Source organism: Barbus barbus (genome assembly GCF_936440315.1).
Source record: "Barbus barbus genome assembly, chromosome: 18".
NCBI lineage: Eukaryota > Metazoa > Chordata > Actinopteri > Cypriniformes > Cyprinidae > Barbus > Barbus barbus.
The window spans coordinates 30,670,053-30,688,785 of NC_136746.1; the positions used below are offsets into that span (position 1 = coordinate 30,670,053).

The 18,733-nt window shown below is 36.3% G+C and overlaps 2 protein-coding genes across 2 annotated transcripts in view; one reads left to right on the forward strand and one right to left on the reverse strand.

Moving 5' to 3' along the window:
- Window positions 1-2,929: 2,929 nt before the first annotated feature.
- nkx6.2 (NK6 homeobox 2) lies at window positions 2,930-5,895 on the forward strand. The gene is made up of 3 exons (XM_079440955.1): window positions 2,930-3,539; window positions 4,536-4,708; window positions 5,128-5,895. The coding sequence occupies exons 1-3, from the start codon at window positions 3,053-3,055 to the stop codon at window positions 5,377-5,379; spliced, it is 912 nt and encodes a 303-aa protein (XP_079297081.1). The 5' UTR covers window positions 2,930-3,052; the 3' UTR covers window positions 5,380-5,895.
- Window positions 5,896-6,844: 949 nt separating this feature from the next.
- Window positions 6,845-18,733, reverse strand: part of inpp5a (inositol polyphosphate-5-phosphatase A) — a 187,527-nt gene continuing 175,638 nt past the window's right edge. Inside the window, exons 13-16 of the mRNA XM_079439461.1 lie at window positions 13,640-13,751; window positions 10,182-10,250; window positions 8,482-8,566; window positions 6,845-8,375 (exon numbers count right to left, since the gene is read on the reverse strand). Of these exons, the coding sequence (XP_079295587.1) occupies window positions 8,486-8,566; window positions 10,182-10,250; window positions 13,640-13,751 (262 nt within the window). The 3' untranslated portion in view covers window positions 6,845-8,375; window positions 8,482-8,485. The remainder of the gene's footprint in view (window positions 8,376-8,481; window positions 8,567-10,181; window positions 10,251-13,639; window positions 13,752-18,733) is intronic.

Genomic DNA, 18,733 nt, shown 5'->3' on the forward strand with positions numbered 1-18,733 from the left:
TTGAACCTATTTAGTTTTATATTTTAGTTTTTTTGTTTTACTTTGTAAAGTATGTTGCTTGCTGATTTTTATTAAAATGTGTTGTTTGCACGTGTTATAGACAACAAATAAAGTTTTTCATCAAATGTGACATGTAATGTTTGTTTTTTTCAATTAAAATATATTAAGAGCAAAATAAACATTTAAATCCTTTAAAAATATATATTTTCAAAAATGTAAAATAATAAAATAATATAGGGGTAGAAAACATTCACATAAATATATTTTGGCCATTTTTTTGTATGTTTTTTAATTTATTTGATAATGTAATATTTTTAATGTATTGAATTTATTTATTTATACGGCCACTTATTTTATCCTAAAGTATACATACACAGCAAATGCAGCAAATAAAATTAAGAAATGCAACATATATAATGTTTTATTGATATTTTAAAGAAATGTGTATTTAAGATGGATTTTATGTCACTATACTACCATGTGAGTACAAAAATTAATAAAAACTCAACACTAAGTTAAAATGTTTAGATTTTTAATCTGTAACTATAATCAATTATAATTATAATTTCAACTGTAATTATAATTTTAAGAACATTACTTGTTTCAGAAGTGGGCATAAAAAGAACAGCCCAAGCGCTGTTCTTCCTAAAAACACATTGAACCTCAAAATAAAACAGCAGTAACTCAATTCATTGTGCTCAGAAATCATCATATACTTCATAAATCTGCTTTCAATATTTTCATGGTGGGGACAAAATGAGAAGAAAATAAAATAATTGAGGACTATTTGTGAAATATAGAGTTGATGTGAAGATCCAGAGACAGTGAAAGAAAGTCCTGACAGATGCTCAGACACAGAGTAAGATAAGAATGGTTTAAGGAGCATAATCAGAGTGTATAGACAGTACAATCACATCTGTGCTGTATTATAGTGTGACACTGATATGAAGAGCTCTTCTGTCTGAGATGCAGTGACCGGCAGGTGGCGCTGTTTCCCTGGAAATGAATACAGTCTCGCACTAAATCAAGAAGGGGTTCTGTTTAATGAATTAACATGTTCGCTGATTAGAAGACGGGGTTTTAAGACTACTATAAAACTAGGAAAAACCTCGAAAACTGACACAAACACTGCGATTGCTGATTATAGTCTTTAGATGATGTTTCAATGCAGAGCAGATACAGGAAGGCGAACAGTCATGAGCAAATACAACAGTAGAAGAAACTAGTATTATTATTATTATTATTATTATTATTATTATTATTATCAACCACAGCAGTGTATCGAGTCAAGCAGTTTTACTCTTAGGGCTTCGTTTAGATTATGGTTTATTGATTATGTTTCAGCTTCATCTGATGCTTATATTACAGATTATGCAGTACACATATTTGCGTGATTATATCAGGTCAAGACTAACTCTTCATAAACTCATGAAATACAGTAATGAATGGACTAAAACCTGACATGATCTGAATATGTAATTATAATCAAGCATTGATTTCGGAGGAAAATACGGAGAAACCTCAAATATAAAGGGAAATAATAATAATCAGATTAAATCAATCAATTAATGATAATAATTGAGTGCATTAATCTCGGGAATGTAAACAGTTTTCGCTTTTTTCTGAAAGACTGCAGTGATTTAATGAAGTTTTCCTGTCATTGACTCAATAGAATTAACTCTAAACACATGACCTGAGCTTCTTCCACATTCATCAGCTGTGGCCAGATACAAGCACATTTACAAACATATTTATTCTATATAATAACCACAACACACACAATTCAACTCTTTTATGTAGGAGGCCTATAAATAAATAAATAATGGGGAAAGAAAGTCATGGTCATATTTCAATCAGTGCATTTCTCGTGGTTTTAATGAATAATGTGTAAGTGTTTTATATTCCAGCAGGTCATATTTCACTCGTTCATTCTCATGATCCATAAAACATCAGCTCTGCACTTAAACAGATGATCTCTGTCTCGGATTCAATCCACAAACATTAAAGATCTCATATATATCACATGCACTAAATATAGTTCATGAGCATATCATCAAAGCAGATTTACAGGCAGCTGCACGAAATAACTGCAGATGAAGTTATATAATGATGTTATGAGACCAGGAGAAATGCGTCGTTAGCAGTGGATTAGATATGATCAGCATCAGAGACTTTAATAAGCATAGTCGCATTAATAATAACACCGCATTATTACTAAATAAGCCTGACTTAAAGAGTCGCATTAATTATTACACATTAAAACATTGCATTATTATTATTATTATTATTCCCCCGAACCATGTGATTCATATTTTATGAAGTCAGTTGTTTTAGATAATTTGGCTATTTTAGCAGTAACCCATGCAGTTGTATAAAAGGGCGATGAAGTTATTTTGACGCGATATTTATTCGTTAAAACGGTGAGCGATATTTTCACCAATAATAATAAAGTCACTGTAATAACCTGCGAAAGAGCAGATAAATCGGCCTGTGTGTGAACACTAGTTCTCAGATCAGTGTAAGCGAGTTTAAGTGTTAATGCCCCGCGATTAAGAAGCGTGTATTTAATTATAAACAGCGCTTCAGACGCGTTACATATTCCATATAAGCGACTTCTGAATGAAGAAAAGAGCGCTTCGTCGCGTTATTAGTCGCATGGAGGTTAATGCACTGACTCTGCCGGCGTCACAAAGTCAACGCGTCTATTGTGTCAAACGCAACGCGAAACAATGATTTCTGCAGCGCGACGCGTCATTAATGCTGTTACAATACGAGCTTGATGGAGGGCGGCTTTATCCATGCAAATCCGCCGCCTCGCGTCCTCCAATCACAGCGCGGTGGCACTTAGCGTCTTCCAATGGGAGACGCGCGCGTGCGGTTATCTGCGCGTCATCGCTGCTGGAGTCCATTGAGCGGAGAACGGCGCTTCAGATGCGGGCGATCGCGGCACTCAAAGCGGGCGTGACATCTGCCGACGGCCGGCATCGGGATTCTGGGATTCATCGGGACACGCTTGACTTTGACTCGCGGTGTAAAGTTGCAGTTGTAGCGGATGAGTTGTGAAGTTGTGGGCGTTAAACTTTCTTGTAGGAACTTTCTCGCTTCGCCCCGTGGTTCACTCGCACCGATGTTAGCGGTCGGGCAGATGGAGAGTAACCGGCAGAGTGCGTTCGTTCTGGGCAGCACTCCACTGGCTGCGCTGCATAACATGACCGAGATGAAGACGTCTTTATTCCCGTACGCCCTGCACAACCCCGCGGGCTTCAAGACTCATTCCTTCAGCAACCTGAGCTCTCAGATCCCGCTGGGAACGCCGCACGGAATTAGTGATATATTAGGGAGACCCATCACCTCCGCGGGACAGCTGCTCTCGGGCTTTCCCCGGATCAACGGATTGACATCAACCGGGATGTACTTCAACCCCGCGGCGGTGTCTCGGTACCCCAAACCGCTGACGGAGCTGCCGGGGAGGGCGCCCATATTCTGGCCCGGGATGATGCAGGGTTCGCCCTGGAGAGACCCGAGGGTTCCCTGTCCTGGTGAGTTTTCTAGAAAACAATCTAAACGGGTTTCTCTCGGTTTTCAGTTGATCGTAGCTCATCGGTGGCAGGGGGTCTATGTTCTTAGCATTACATGCTTTTGAGAAACACTGCCCTGATTATAGGAATATTATCCAGATTAAAAAACAGTAGCTACACTTCCATAATGCACTTAAAGTGCTCTATTTTCGCGCAATAATTTTGTACCTAATATACTAAAAATGATTCTTTAGAGAACTTCTTAAGATCAAATAAGTGTGCTATTTTGGGACACCATGAATATGAACTAAAATGCGCTTTCTCTGTATTTAAAATATGTATTTATTAGTCAACACTTGTAGTACACTTGAACCATCTTTCATTCACTATATAGGACACTAAAGTGCACTACCAGTGCTTAATAAATACATATTTTAAATAGAGAGAAAGCGCATTTTAGTTCATATTCATGGTGTCCCAAAATAGCGCACTTATTTGATCTTAAGAAGTTCTCTAAAGAATAATTTTTAGTATATTAGGTACAAAATTATTGCGTTAAAAGAGAGCACTTTAAGCACATTATGGAAGTGAAGCTCTGTTTTTCCCTGCTAGTGTTGGACACTCCAGTGTTTTCTTCATGGCCTGAATAGAGTTTGAATATCTTCTTAAACTGGCTTACACTCTTAAAAATAAAGATTATAAAAGGGTGTTTTTGCAGTGATGCCATACAAGAACCTTTTTTGTAAATTTTTGGTTCCCCAAAGAAACAGTGAGGAGTTCCTGAAAGAAGTATTTTAATAATCTAAAGAATGTTTTCTGCATGTGAAAGGCTCCATGGATCGAGAGTCTGATGCTAATAAAGCAGCTTTATTTAGGAGTGTGTCGCTCAGATGGAGATATTAGTGTTGGACACGATATTCAGGAAGAAAACAGCGCTTCTCGTGTTAGTTTGTCTCTTTATGATCAGTTGTTTTCGGCTTTATTTGACTGACCCGCTGTATTTTGTTGTTTCTGCAGCTCAGGTCAATATGATGCTGGACAAGGATGGAAAGAAGAAACACTCCAGACCCACTTTTTCAGGACAGCAGATATTTGCCCTGGAGAAGACCTTCGAGCAGACCAAATATCTGGCCGGTCCGGAGAGAGCCAGACTCGCCTATTCTCTGGGGATGACCGAGAGCCAGGTCAAGGTAAACTCAGGCGCTTTTATATTAACTTCATTTAATTCTAGCCTTTATTTCTCCCTCAATGCAACGAGCGGAATGAGACCACAGATGATTTTATCCGCGAAAGTCGCTGTCAGTTGTTCATTAAATTAATGCGCAAAACTGTTGGAGCATTTATTTCTAATGTTGAAATGATTTTTTTTGGGGATGATAATATTTTTAACCAAATATGATCTGTCAGTGTTAGGCCTTATATTCACGCACTTGTGTGGTCAACATGCGTTTGCTTTTATGATTTTAATCAGTTGCTTGCTCTAGAGTTCATGCACTGTTTGCTTGATTTATATGAGTTCAGTTTAACTTGCATGCATCTACTGCTTCGTTTTTAAACCTGAATGGCGTAATTGATGACGGATACGGCCGGTGTTTTCCTCTCGTCTCAGGTTTGGTTTCAGAACAGAAGAACCAAGTGGCGGAAGAGACACGCGGCAGAGATGGCCACGGCTAAGAAGAAACACGACTCCGAGACGGAGAAGATGAAGGAGAGCTCAGAAAACGAGGAGGATGATGATGAATATAACAAACCTCTGGATCCGAACTCCGACGACGAGAAAATCACGAGACTGTTAAAAAAGCACAAGACGAGCAACCTGTCCCTCATCAGCCCTTGCAGCAACAGCTCGGACACTTTGTGATGATACTGAGCTAAAGACTCTTCATCATCATCATCATCTGCTTCAGATTCTTCTGGAGAGGCAGAATTAAGCAGGGTATAAACACTGTTCACGCGGCTTTGGCTTTGCTTTGAATGCGGTTGTACAGTTAGAAGTAAACGTGAGATGTATATATATTTTTTACTGAGTAAATTATGTTATTAAAGCATCACGGAGACGTGCCAACATCCCCCTCATCATCATCATCATCATTAAGATCATTTTTTGTCTTCGATCGCAGAATAACACACTTTTCCGCCTAAAAGTTCACTCTTTTGTAATAATTTGGGAAACCGGTACACCGAGTGTATAAAGAAGTGCCCGTGCTGTAAATGTGTATAGAATTGTTTAATAATGTCCTTTTGGCCGCTGGAGTTTGTTTACCTCACAACAGGAAAAATACACAAAGATGGACATAAATATGACGAAGAGAATATTATTGCTTCCGTGAGGACGGAAGAGAACACTTTGTATTATCAATAAATTATTTAACAAGCCAAAGTTTCAAAAATGTCCTGGTCTTTTTTAATTTCATATTTACTGATTTTGTAGCGCATATATTTTGAGATGTGCGGATATCTGGCCGCTAGAATATTGCATTTTATTATATATCCGTGCATTAATATCCTGATAATACAATAGTTACTAATAATTGAACATTACAAGCGTTCGTTTAAAGACAAGTACGCGTTTATAGAGAGAACCAGTTTCCTACAAAAGCTCGAACAAATTCCGATGAAATAATGTTAGCTTTTATTTCAGGATCTGAACCGCTTCACTCGGACTGATGAAGATAATCAAGTCTTTAAACATGCATTTATACATTAGCTTATATTTCTATTTCTCAGTCCAAGCGAGCTTGTTTTTTAAACCTGTGCGCGAATAATTTAATGATTTTAAGGAACTTTTCTGTCGCGTTATTCGCAATGCAAATGTCTCGTGACCCCGTTAACTATTAAAATCAACATAAACATGTTGATTTTTTGTTGTTGTTGTGATATGCAGATTTATTAAATAGTTGTAAATCACGACAGTAGATTATGATTCGATATTAATCGCAACGAATATTGCGCTGCTATGGCAACGGCAGGTAAACGCGAACGACTAATTAACTTTTATGGTTACAGAAATGCTGTTAAAACGTGTATATAAAATATACTTACATGCAAAAAAAAAGGCATATTCTCTGTATTTCTGCTGAGAGTTTCCAGTGTCAATTATGTGTATTTCCACTCCCGTTATTTCCTTTTAATTAAATATTCAGCCATAATAATGGTATACCTAATAATATATTAATTTTTATAAAAAGTTTGATCAAATTAACACATTTTTCCCCTCTCAGGGACCACCGAGGATGGTAAATGCATGTAAATGTGAAAGGCTTGTTTAGTGAATCTCATGGTGTAATTGATGTGCTTGACTAATGACAAAGAGGCACTGCTGCATTCATTCATTCATTCAGTTCTAATGGTTTTATTGCTTTTGGAGGTCTTGCCATCCATGAGGTCTAATCGCTATCTGCTTAAAGAAAAGAGAGAATCCTATCACCTGACCTGCTGAGAAAAACAGAGTTAACAAGCAGTTCTTCTAACCAAATCACTGTCGAAGCGACACAAAATCATTCCCTCTGATTCAGAAATGAAGGATCAATCTAGCGGATCGTAGACTCTGTAGTGTAATGAATTCAGTCGGCACTGATGCTGAGAACATACACGAGTGAGCACACTTCACTTTACAGCGTCCACCGTGTCATCTACATTAGTACTGGACTTAATGCGCTTCATGTTGGTACTCTGACACTGTAAAGTAGAGTGTTTTTAAAGTTTTCTCCTGGTCTTTAGAATTTGAGTGTTTTTGCACAATGCCATCATAACTCAAAATCTACATTTGACTGAGTTCAATAGTTGGCACCATGACACAATAATATAATAAGAAATCATACAAAAAAACAAAGGACAAAAAGGATACAGCTATTTAAGATACCCAGGCCTATTTAAAATATCACATTCAACCATAACATTATTACACAGAAATAAGTTAGAATAAAAACAGTACTGTAAGAACCGAGCAAGACTGCTATTGAAACTATCTTATATACTTGCATGGTTTATGGCACTGCTTAAAGATAAAAAATTAAATTGGCTAAATATATAAATCATATAGGCTGAAATGGCATTCTCTGCTTACAATGATGTGGATTAAGTCGTTTCTTTATAACTATTCAAACATTTCTTTACACCCAAAGCAGCCGTTCGTATCAATATGTCAGCATATAATAGTTTTGGTACGAATGATAAATTATCTCTTTAAAAAGTACAGTATATAAAGTGAGACTCGGCGGTTGTATGCGGCACGGCACAACAAATCAAGAAATAAACCAAGATAAACAAGAGTCAAGAGAGAAAGACAATCTTGAACAGAATATAGCTATCTATTCTAACAGAGAGAAAGTCTAGAAATCTCCAAACAGCACTAGAAGTCAGCATGTACAAATAAACCTAACCATAGAAATACAACAAGAGTTCTTGCATTGCACTTTTTAAAACATCTTACATACTGCATGGAAGTAGCTCGTAATAATGAGGCATATCTAAAATCCGCAAGGATGCTTTTAAAATCTGTAGAGTGTTTCCGATGCTCTGTTAGAGTTTGGGAAACGAGGCTGAGAGACGTCAGAAGAAGAACATCTGATTTAGTGGAAATGCAGTGTGTGTGTGTGTGTGTGTGTGTGTGTGTGTGTGTCCGTCCATGATCTCGACTCTTGAAGCATTCATGAACCCAATGTGTCGTTTCTATGGACGTGATTGCATGCACTGGACAAATGCGACCGGTCAGTCCTGCTGAAAAGTCTTTACAGGGTCCTCTGTTTGTGTGTGTGTGTGTATGTGTGTGTGTGTGTGTGTGTCCTTCCACCCATGTCGGAGCTTTTCACAGGGACGTTTTTCATGAAATCTTCTCCAACCTTTGGCACCATTTTCCTGGTCCACACACACACACACACACAGAGATCATGAGAATCAGGCATGGTTATTATAAAGTCATATGTATTATAAGAATAAAATAATAGTAAAAGAAAATATTTACCACATCACTGCACGACACAACACTTGTGCTTATTTGCATTAGGTTTACCTGCCCCTGTGTTTAACCGAAAGTACAAGTAGACCGGCTGCAGAGAATACAACAAACAGCAGAATTCAGACTGAGACTTGACCAGGAACAAACTCAAGAGCTGTTCTGATCAGAGACACTCATTTAATCCTTTATTCACACACACTCCTGTCTGAACTCTTCTTCCATTGGTGCAGAATTCACTGACATTTCTAGAACATCTGAATGTGATTTTGACGAGTGTGTGTCTGTCTGGTTCAAACACACAACACACACACACACACACACACACACCACTATGAGGATCTAAATCTAAAAACAGAGATTTAGCATCTAGATCTAAAAATAAATGAAAATAAAATAAAACAATAAAATAAAATAAAAATTATTTTATTTAGGAATATTTAACTGAAGACATTATCTGTTCCTAAAATATTCCTTTTATTCTTTATAATTCAGCTTTAAGCACTTGATGTAAAAGCTCCAATAATATGGTAACAAACATAATTCATTTAAAAAAGGTATTTTTAAGATACCCAAGAACTTTTTAGAATATCATAACCAAACAACATCTCAAATCAAATGTTTTGTAGATCATTTCTATATCTTTTTGGTTTTCTATAAAAAGATTGAGATCAAAGTTTGAAAATCTCTCATTCACACTGTTTCAGTATTCACCTAACAGCAGAGGCCTGATTTGCATACTGAATTCTGATTGGTGTTCTTTCTTGAATGTATTTGCATACTGATCTGTGATTGGTCTCGAGTGTCTTACAGGAGCTGCAGAAGTGCTCTGTTCATTCTTCTGTACAGACCAGACTAAAACTAGACTAATACCTGACTAAAACCAGACTAATACCTGACTAAAACCAGACTAAAACCAGACTAAAACCAGACTAAAACTAGACTAAAACCAGACTAATACCAGACTAAAACCTGACTAAAACTAGACTAAAACCTGACTAAAACCAGACTAAAACCTGACTAATACCTGACTAAAACCAGACTAAAACCAGACTAATACCTGACTAAAACCAGACTAAAACCTGACTAAAACCAGACTAAAACCAGACTAAAACCAGACTAAAACCTGACTAATACCTGAGTAAACCAGACTAAAACCTGACTAATACCCGAGTAAACCAGACTAAAACCTGACTAATACCTGACTAAAACCAGACTAAAACCAGACTAAAACCAGACTAAAACCAGACTAAAACCTGACTAATACCTGAGTAAACCAGACTAAAACCTGACTAATACCTGAGTAAACCAGACTAAAACCAGACTAAAACCTTCATTCATTAATTCATTCATTCCTAAAATGATATCTAGCTGCACTGTGAAGTTTTAAAGAAAATAAAGCTTACTTTGATGAATTGTTTTAAGAGAGTAGTTATTGAGAATTCATCTGAATGTTTGGTTTGACTGATTCAGATCTAAACAAGCTATTTTACCTTCATTCAGGAGAAACATTTCAAGAACAATTTGAAGAAGACTAGACATGTACCAAAAAAAAAAACACCTTTAAAAGAACAGTAATAAAAACTACTTTTGATACTTTTGAATCCTTTTTAGGTTTAATCAGATTTAACTTTAAGACTATTTTCTCACCCAAGTATATCTAAGTTCACACACAGACTGGTTGGAGAGGTTTGTTAGGTTAGTTGTACCTTGTGGTCCCCCATACACACGTTGGGTCCGATGTTGTCGTATGTTATTGATTTCTCCTCATTCTCTGGCTGCAAAACACAAACACACACAAAATATGATTACAGACAGAGCAAAAGCATGCATGACGCTAAAATACTAAGAAGAGCTTTTATATGGTTACATTTAAGTGCCAATAAATCAAAGTTCAGGAGCTTTTTCATATCTGAAATGCAGCGAAAGCATTAATCATATTTATCTAAATTGAGAATAATGCTCTGAATCGAGCGAGACAGAAATGATGCAGTGCTCTTTAGAGAGCGCGCACACACACACACACACACGCACGCACACACACACACACACACACACACACACACACAGCTGAACTAAACACTCACAAACTCACATGAAAGAGGAAGACAAACTCAAGGAAACTGCATTTGTAGACGATATAGACGAGAGAAAAGCTTGGCTGTTGCCTCATAAATCAACAAGACCAAAGAACAACACAAAACACAGCTGTCTCTAAATATGTACATTTAGTTCAATTTAAAAGATATTATTTGTTACACAATGACACCTGCTATTGGTCTAAGGAATATATCTTTAATTTCTTTTTGTTCTGTAATTGTGTATCATAAACACATTTTTTGATTGAGGTAAACTCACTTCTCAAATCTTTTTCTTTAATTAGTCATAAAAAAGTGACAGATTTTAAAAAGAATGAGAGATGGTTTGGTGATTCTATTGAAGCAGTCAGCTTCCCTGTATTTATTAACGTTTATTAATTAATTTAATCACCACTACTTTTACTTTTTAAAATTAAATCATTTAAAATAGTATTTATTTTATTTTTATTTGTTTTAGTTATTTATTTTAGTTTATATATTCCTTTACTTTTACTTGTTTAAATGATATTTAACATTGTATTTATTTTATATATTTCTTCTTTCTAATGTTAGTTACTTGTAAAGATGTATGTAGATGCTCTTCAATGTTCTCCTGAAGACATTTATACGGTTTCATATCTGTTTGTTTAATTTGTGATTATTAAAAATGTGAAATTCTTAAAAAAAGATACATTTATTGGCTCTATTGATAAAGTTGAGTCTGCTTTCTTCTGCTTGTCAATGTTATACTATTTATTAATGTTGTATTTTAAAATAGTTCATTTATTTTTTCCTATTTATTCATTCATTACTACTTTTACTTTTTAAAAATTGTATTTTAATTTTTGTTTTGTTTTTATTAGTCATTTATTACTACTTTTACTATTTTAAAATGATAATTATCTGAAAGTGCATTGATTTGACTTATTTCCTTCATTTCTTGCCTTCTCTGGTTTTAAGTGAGTTTGTTGCTTGCGGTGTTTGATGCAGATGCTCTTCTCCTGGAGATGTTTCTTTAATAAGGAGCTGGTGTGAGTGAACATGGGTCAGTCGCGCCATACATTCATCAAACGCAGGCTTGATCATTTACAAAGGCAGCATAAAATTGTGGATTTTCGGCCTGCGTAATCTTTAGACAGATAAACAAATTACGGCAGGGTCCGGGGCCTTTCCTGCGCCCGCGCTTGACTGGCTCTTCATTACGGCGCACACGGCGCGGTGGACCTTTGGCGTGTTAGGGCTCGGCGAGCAGAAAATAACATGACGCGGAGCTAACAGAGCGCAGCATGATCGATGAGGCTGTTTACGGGCCCCGTCTCAACAATCTGCCTCGTCTCACACCGCGCTTCTCGCTGAAAACACAGTGAGCGCATCTTCATTAACCACCGAACAGCACTAGTGCTCAAACACTAACTACAAATCATCTCAACTCCATTTAAGAGCATGTGAAGAAAATCTAACACAATGGTCTCAATCTCAATGCATTCGCAATGCTTCAATACGTCATAATTCATTTTACAAACAAAACAGGCTTGAATAGCTGTTCTGAGCCACAGAATATAGGAGAAACCTACTGATCACACTGCAAAAAATCATTTTCTTACTCAGTGTTTCTGTCTTGTTTTCTAGTATAAATATCTAAACATTCCTGAATCACAGTGCATTTACTGTACAAGTAAAATTATTTAAGATATGTCTTGTTTTCTAAAAAAAAAAAAAAGAAAATCAAAATTGTGTTAGTTTTTGCTCAAAATAAGTCAAAATATGTCAGTGGGGTAAGAAAAATAATCTTAATTCAACGGCTAGACTAGATTTATTTTGCCCCATTGGCAGATATTTTGGCTTGTTTTAAGCAAAAACTAACAAAAAATTGTTTTCCTTCAGAAAACAAGACTTAATATCTTAAATTATTTTACTTGTACAATAAATTCATTATTATTCAAAAATTTTTAGATATACTAGAAAACAAGACAAAAATACTAAGAAAATAATTTTTGCAGTGTGCATAGTGATGCTCTTCCTCGAGGTTTGTGTTGTTTTCCAGCGCAAATGTCTAAAGATTCTTGAATTAAGATATGTACGATACAATTTACTTGAGATATGAAGTCTTGTTTTATGAAGCGAGTCTATGATTAAAAACAAACAAATCTCTGCCAGTGGAGTCAGAAAAATCATCTTAATTCAAAGGGAAACAAGCTTTCATTTCCCCATGGCAGATATTTGCTCTGGTTTTAATCATAAACTCACTTCATTTTGTTCATTTTTTCAGAAAACAATGAGACTTTGTATCTTCAAAGCAAAGCACTCCTGAAAGCTAAAAATAAAGAGCTGAAGAAAAGGACAGTATCATCAGAAACCCGTTCTATATTTCAGGACTTCAGTTTAGTTTCGTCAAGAAAAGCAGCAGAGATCAGATGTAAAACAGACTAACGAGCAAATTAACATCTAAACGAGCCAGACGTTCAGATTAAAGGCGGCATGCATTGCATTTGTTAATTTCATAATGTTCACTTATAATTCCAGTAAGATTTTGTCATCACAAACCATCATAATTTAGAAATAAAAGTCCAGCCTGATTTTAACACTCAATTTAAGGGACGTGTCTCCTTTAAGACACATGAACACCCACTGCTGTGATATATTGGCTAATATATCTGCGTATGAAATAAGCTTTACTTATGTGGAACTGTGAGAATAATGGAAATAATGTGTCTTACAGTATTATATTTCAATGCAATCCATCAGATGTGGTTTTGAATGCAGCATTGCAGCCAGTTGCATTTATTTCTACAGCGCTTTATATAATACAGATTGTTTCAAAGCAGCTTCATCTGCAAAATAACAGTTAATGCTAATGTTAAACTCAGTTTCACCTGTAAAGAAGCTCTACAGAAGACAATAGAGTCATTATTCAGATCAATTCAGCTCAATAACCACAAAATGCATCAATTGTGAAACCAATTCAGCTTGAGTTTTGTTCTGTTCATTTGTTATCATGAAGAAATTTGATTTCTCAATGCATGGCACCTTTCGCATCACATTAATATCACGCACAATCTGACAGAGAGAGAGACAACGAAGCGTCTCACCTTTATGAGCAGGTCTTTGGCCGAGGCGGACATGAGGATCCGGTCACACCAGGCGGGACATCGAGTGTTCATGTACTGCTTTCCCTGACTGGGGTCTTCACTGTACGGATAACTGCACAAACACACACCAACTCATTAGCACATCATAACCCTGGACCAAGATGAATAAATAATCTTTCCATTGATATATGGTTTGTTATGATAGGACAATATTTGTCTGAGATACAACTATTAGAAAATCTGGAATCTGAGGGAGCAAAAAAATCTAAATATTGAGAAAATCTCCTTTAAAGTTGTTCAAATGAAGTTCTTAGCAATGCATATTACTAATCAAAAATGAAGCTTTGATATATTTACGGTAGGAAATTTACAAAATATCTTCATGGAACATGATCTTTACTTAATATTCGAATGATTTTTTATCTCAGCCAAATATTGTCCTATCATAACAAACCATACATCAATGGAGAGATTATTTATTCAGATTTCAGATGATGCAGAAATTTGAATAAAAAAAAGTCAACCCTTAGGTATTGTGCTCCAGGGTCACATATTCACTCACAGTCTAAAAGGACTGGTTGTGATTGGTCAGTGCTGTCAACCTGTGCTCTATAATCACTGAATTATAAATGCATTTTAACTTCTCAGTGTAAAACAGGCAGATCAGCCTCATAAAACACAGCACCGATCTGATTTCTATTTGTGAGGGTCTGCGTCGCAGGTGTCTGACGGCTCTGAGGAGCAGATGGTACACGATACAGACACAAAGGCCATCAGATCGAGGCGTCCAGATAACAGCACTATGATGTTAATGATGGACTTCCTACACGGGACACTGTGAGATCATAATCAGACCGTGAATGCAGTGTGTGCGCATTTATGGAGTCTATTGTGTCCTATCATTACAATAGGACTATTAACGAAAATAATCTTGTCCAGACATTTACTATATTATTTAATCTGCATAAAATAAATACAACAAAAACAACTGTGATGTATACTTTCAATTGTGTTTTCAAATTGAACAATATCATTTAAATATATATTATTCAAATAATATCTGTGATGTATACTTTCAATAGTTTTAAATGTTCTTTAAATAATATTTAAATATATATTTTAAATAATGCATTATTCACATTGAGATGTTTTTGCAAAAACTATTGTGTATACTTTCATATTTTTAAAATGTACTTTAAATAATATAATTAAATAATAAATCATTGCTTAAAATAAATGATGCACTCCAAAACTACTTTGATGTATATTTTAATTTGTGTTTTTAGCAGTACTTTAAATCATATATTTTTAAATAATTTATTATTTTCTTCATATTATGATGTGTTTTTATTTTTATTTTTATAAGAGTAGGTTATTTGCAGCTGGGTAGAAAGTGTGGTTAATTGTCAAGAAAATAATACTAAATATATTTCATTTAAATGTATTTAATGCAAAATGTGATTTAGTGTTTATCTCTTTCAGTTCTGAGATGAAATGCATTATATTATATTTCTGAAGAAGTGCATGTGTTACTGTCCTGCTACTTCATCACACCGTTTTCCCCGAGCACACAAACACACACACACACACACAAACACACACACACACACACACACACACACACACACTGGCTCTGCTCAATTCTCCGTGAAAGCGGCTCATCATGATTGGCTCATTTAGTGGAATCAGCTAATCAAACACCATCAGCATCAGCCGCTTCTGTGCCCAACTGACCATCGCCACGACAACCGGGTCAAGGGTCGAACGGGCCAGTTAGCGGGGGTTAAAGAGGGGAGGTGGACTAGTTAACTCACATCCGGCTAACACACAGGCCCCCGGCCGAGTGACCAAACAAGAGCCGCGAGGGGCCTTTGCAGAATGCCTGAGTGCAATTAGCATTGATGGCACTTTAAGCATGTGGAAATGAAAGGCAGTTTTGGTATGCTAACGAGAGATGATTCTGAGGATGAAAGACAGGAGGAAGAATGATAGCAGAGGATAGAGAGCAGGATAATGAGGGATAGAGATGCAGAGTGTGGGAATTAAGGGGCGGGAGAAGCTCTTTCTTCAGGGTGGCCCACACAAATCCTAGAGGAAGTTTTAGATGTGCTCCTTCAGCTGGATTAAACACATCTGATCTAATGAAGAGCCGAGTGGATCTTTGAAACCGATCCGTGATGCTCGAGGTGATTGATGCAGGAGGAAGGTGTCTGTATCCAGAGAGCAAACCAACCTTCACACTTAACACTCAGAGATTCATATTCTCTGTTCAAACCAGATTCAGATGCTCTACATATAATAAGTTTAAAGTTTCTTCTGTTCACCAAGGCTGCATTTATTTGATAAAAAAACCCTTAAAAATTGTGAAATATTTTTACAACGCAAAATAGCTGTTTTCTATGTGAATATCTGTTAAACTGTAATTTATTTCTGTGATCAAAGCTGTATTTTCAGCATCATTACTCCAGTCTTCAGTGTCACATGATCCTTCAGAAGTCATTCTAATATGCTGATTTGCTGCTCAACAAACATTATTATCAATGTTGAAAACAGTTGTGCTGCAAAATATTTTTGTGGAAATCAACTCAAAAGCATGGGGAAGTCGTGGCCTAATGGTTAGAGAGTCGGACTCGTAATCCGAAGGTTGTGGGTTCGAGTCTCGGGCCGGCAGGGATTGTAGGTGGGGGGAGTGAATGTACAGCGCTCTCTCCACCCTCAATACCACGACTGAGGTGCCCTTGAGCAAGGCACCGAACCCCCAACTGCTCCCCGGGCGCTGCAGCATAAATGCCCACTGCTCCGGGTGTGTGTTCACGGTGTGTGTGTGTGTGTGTGTGTGTGTGCGTGTGTTCACTGCTGTGTGTGTGTGTGTGTGTGTTCACTGCTGTGTGTGTGCACGTTGGATGGGTTAAATGCAGAGCATGAATTCCGAGTATGGGTCACCATACTTGGCTGAATGTCACTTCACAAATCTATTTTTTTCCCCCCAACTATGGAAGCTTAGTCCTGCCATGGAATAAAAATATAATTGGGACTTTTCTTTTCTTTTTCTTGCAATTCTCAGAAGAAGAAAAAAACAGAATTGCAATATATAAAGTTGAAATTGCAAGATAAAAAATTTGAATTGCGAGATATAAAGTGAGAATTGCGAGATATAAAGTCGGAATTGCGAGATATAAAGTCGGAATAGTGAGATATAAAGTCGGAATTGCGAGATATAAAGTTGGAATTGTGAGGTATAAAGTCGGAATAGTGAGATATAAAGTCGGAATTGCGAGATATAAAGTCGGAATAGTGAGATATAAAGTCGGAATTGCGAGATATAAAGTTGGAATTGTGAGGTATAAAGTCGGAATAGTGAGATATAAAGTTGGAATTGCGAGATATAAAGTCGGAATTGCGAGATATAAAGTCGGAATTGCGAGATATAAAGTCGGAATAGTGAGATATAAAGTCGGAATTGCGAGATATAAAGTTGGAATTGTGAGGTATAAAGTCGGAATAGTGAGATATAAAGTCGGAATTGCGAGATATAAAGTCGGAATTGCGAGATATAAAGTCGGAATTGCGAGATATAAAGTCGGAATAGTGAGATATAAAGTCGGAATTGCGAGATATAAAGTCGGAATTGCGAGATATCAAGTTGGAATTGTGAGGTATAAAGTTGGAATTGCGAGATATCAAGTTGGAATTGTGAGATATAAAGTCGGAATTGCGAGATATAAAGTCGGAATAGTGAGATATAAAGTCGGAATTGCGAGATATAAAGTCGGAATTGCGAGATATCAAGTTGGAATTGTGAGGTATAAAGTTGGAATTGCGAGATATCAAGTTGGAATTGTGAGATATAAAGTCGGAATTGCGAGATATAAAGTCGGAATTGCGAGATATAAAGTCGGAATTGCGAGATATCAAGTTGGAATTGCGAGGTATAAAGTTGGAATTGCGAGATATCAAGTTGGAATTGCGAGATATCAAGTTGGAATTGCGAGATATCAAGTTGGAATTGTGAGGTATCAAGTTGGAATTGCGAGATATAAAGTCGGAATTGTGAGGTATAAAGTTGGAATTGTGAGATATCAAGTTGGAATTGTGAGGTATAAAGTTGGAATTGCGAGATATCAAGTTGGAATTGTGAGGTATAAAGTTGGAATTGTGAGGTATAAAGTTGGAATTGCGAGATATAAAGTCGGAATTGTGAGGTATAAAGTTGGAATTGTGAGATATTAAGTTGGAATCGTGAGGTATAAAGTTGGAATTGTGAGATATCAAGTTGGAATTGTGAGGTATCAAGTTGGAATTGCGAGATATAAAGTCGGAATTGTGAGGTATAAAGTTGGAATTGTGAGATATCAAGTTGGAATTGTGAGGTATAAAGTTGGAATTGCGAGATATCAAGTTGGAATTGTGAGGTATAAAGTTGGAATTGCGAGATATCAAGTTGGAATTGTGAGGTATAAAGTTGGAATTGTGAGGTATAAAGTTGGAATTGCGAGATATAAAGTCGGAATTGTGAGGTATAAAGTTGGAATTGTGAGATATTAAGTTGGAATCGTGAGGTATAAAGTTGGAATTGTGAGATATCAAGTTGGAATTGTGAGGTATAAAGTTGGAATTGTGAGGTATAAAGTTGGAATTGCGAGATATCAAGTTGGAATTGTGAGGTATAAAGTTGGAATTGCGAGATATCAAGTTGGAATTGTGAGGTATAAAGTTGGAATTGCGAGATATCAAGTTGGAATTGTGAGGTATAAAGTTGGAATTGCGAGATATCAAGTTGGAATTGTGAGGTATAAAGTTGGAATTGTGAGGTATAAAGTTGGAATTGTGAGATATTAAGTTGGAATTGTGAGGTATAAAGTTGGAATTGTGAGATATCAAGTTGGAATTGTGAGGTATAAAGTTGGAATTGCGAGATATCAAGTTGGAATTGTGAGGTATAAAGTTGGAATTGTGAGGTATAAAGTTGGAATTGCGAGATATCAAGTTGGAATTGTGAGGTATAAAGTTGGAATTGCGAGATATCAAGTTGGAATTGTGAGGTATAAAGTTGGAATTGTGAGGTATAAAGTTGGAATTGCGAGATATAAAGTC

What these genes read in the sequence shown, in the direction of transcription:
- nkx6.2 (XM_079440955.1), top strand. Translation starts at nt 3,053, where the DNA reads ATGAGTTGTGAAGTTGTGGGCGTTAAACTTTCTTGTAGGAACTTTCTC. An exon ending in CCCGAGGGTTCCCTGTCCTG is followed by an intron (nt 3,540 to 4,535) that starts GTGAGTTTTCTA and finishes TTGTTTCTGCAG; the next exon opens with CTCAGGTCAATATGATGCTG. An exon ending in TGACCGAGAGCCAGGTCAAG is followed by an intron (nt 4,709 to 5,127) that starts GTAAACTCAGGC and finishes CTCTCGTCTCAG; the next exon opens with GTTTGGTTTCAGAACAGAAG.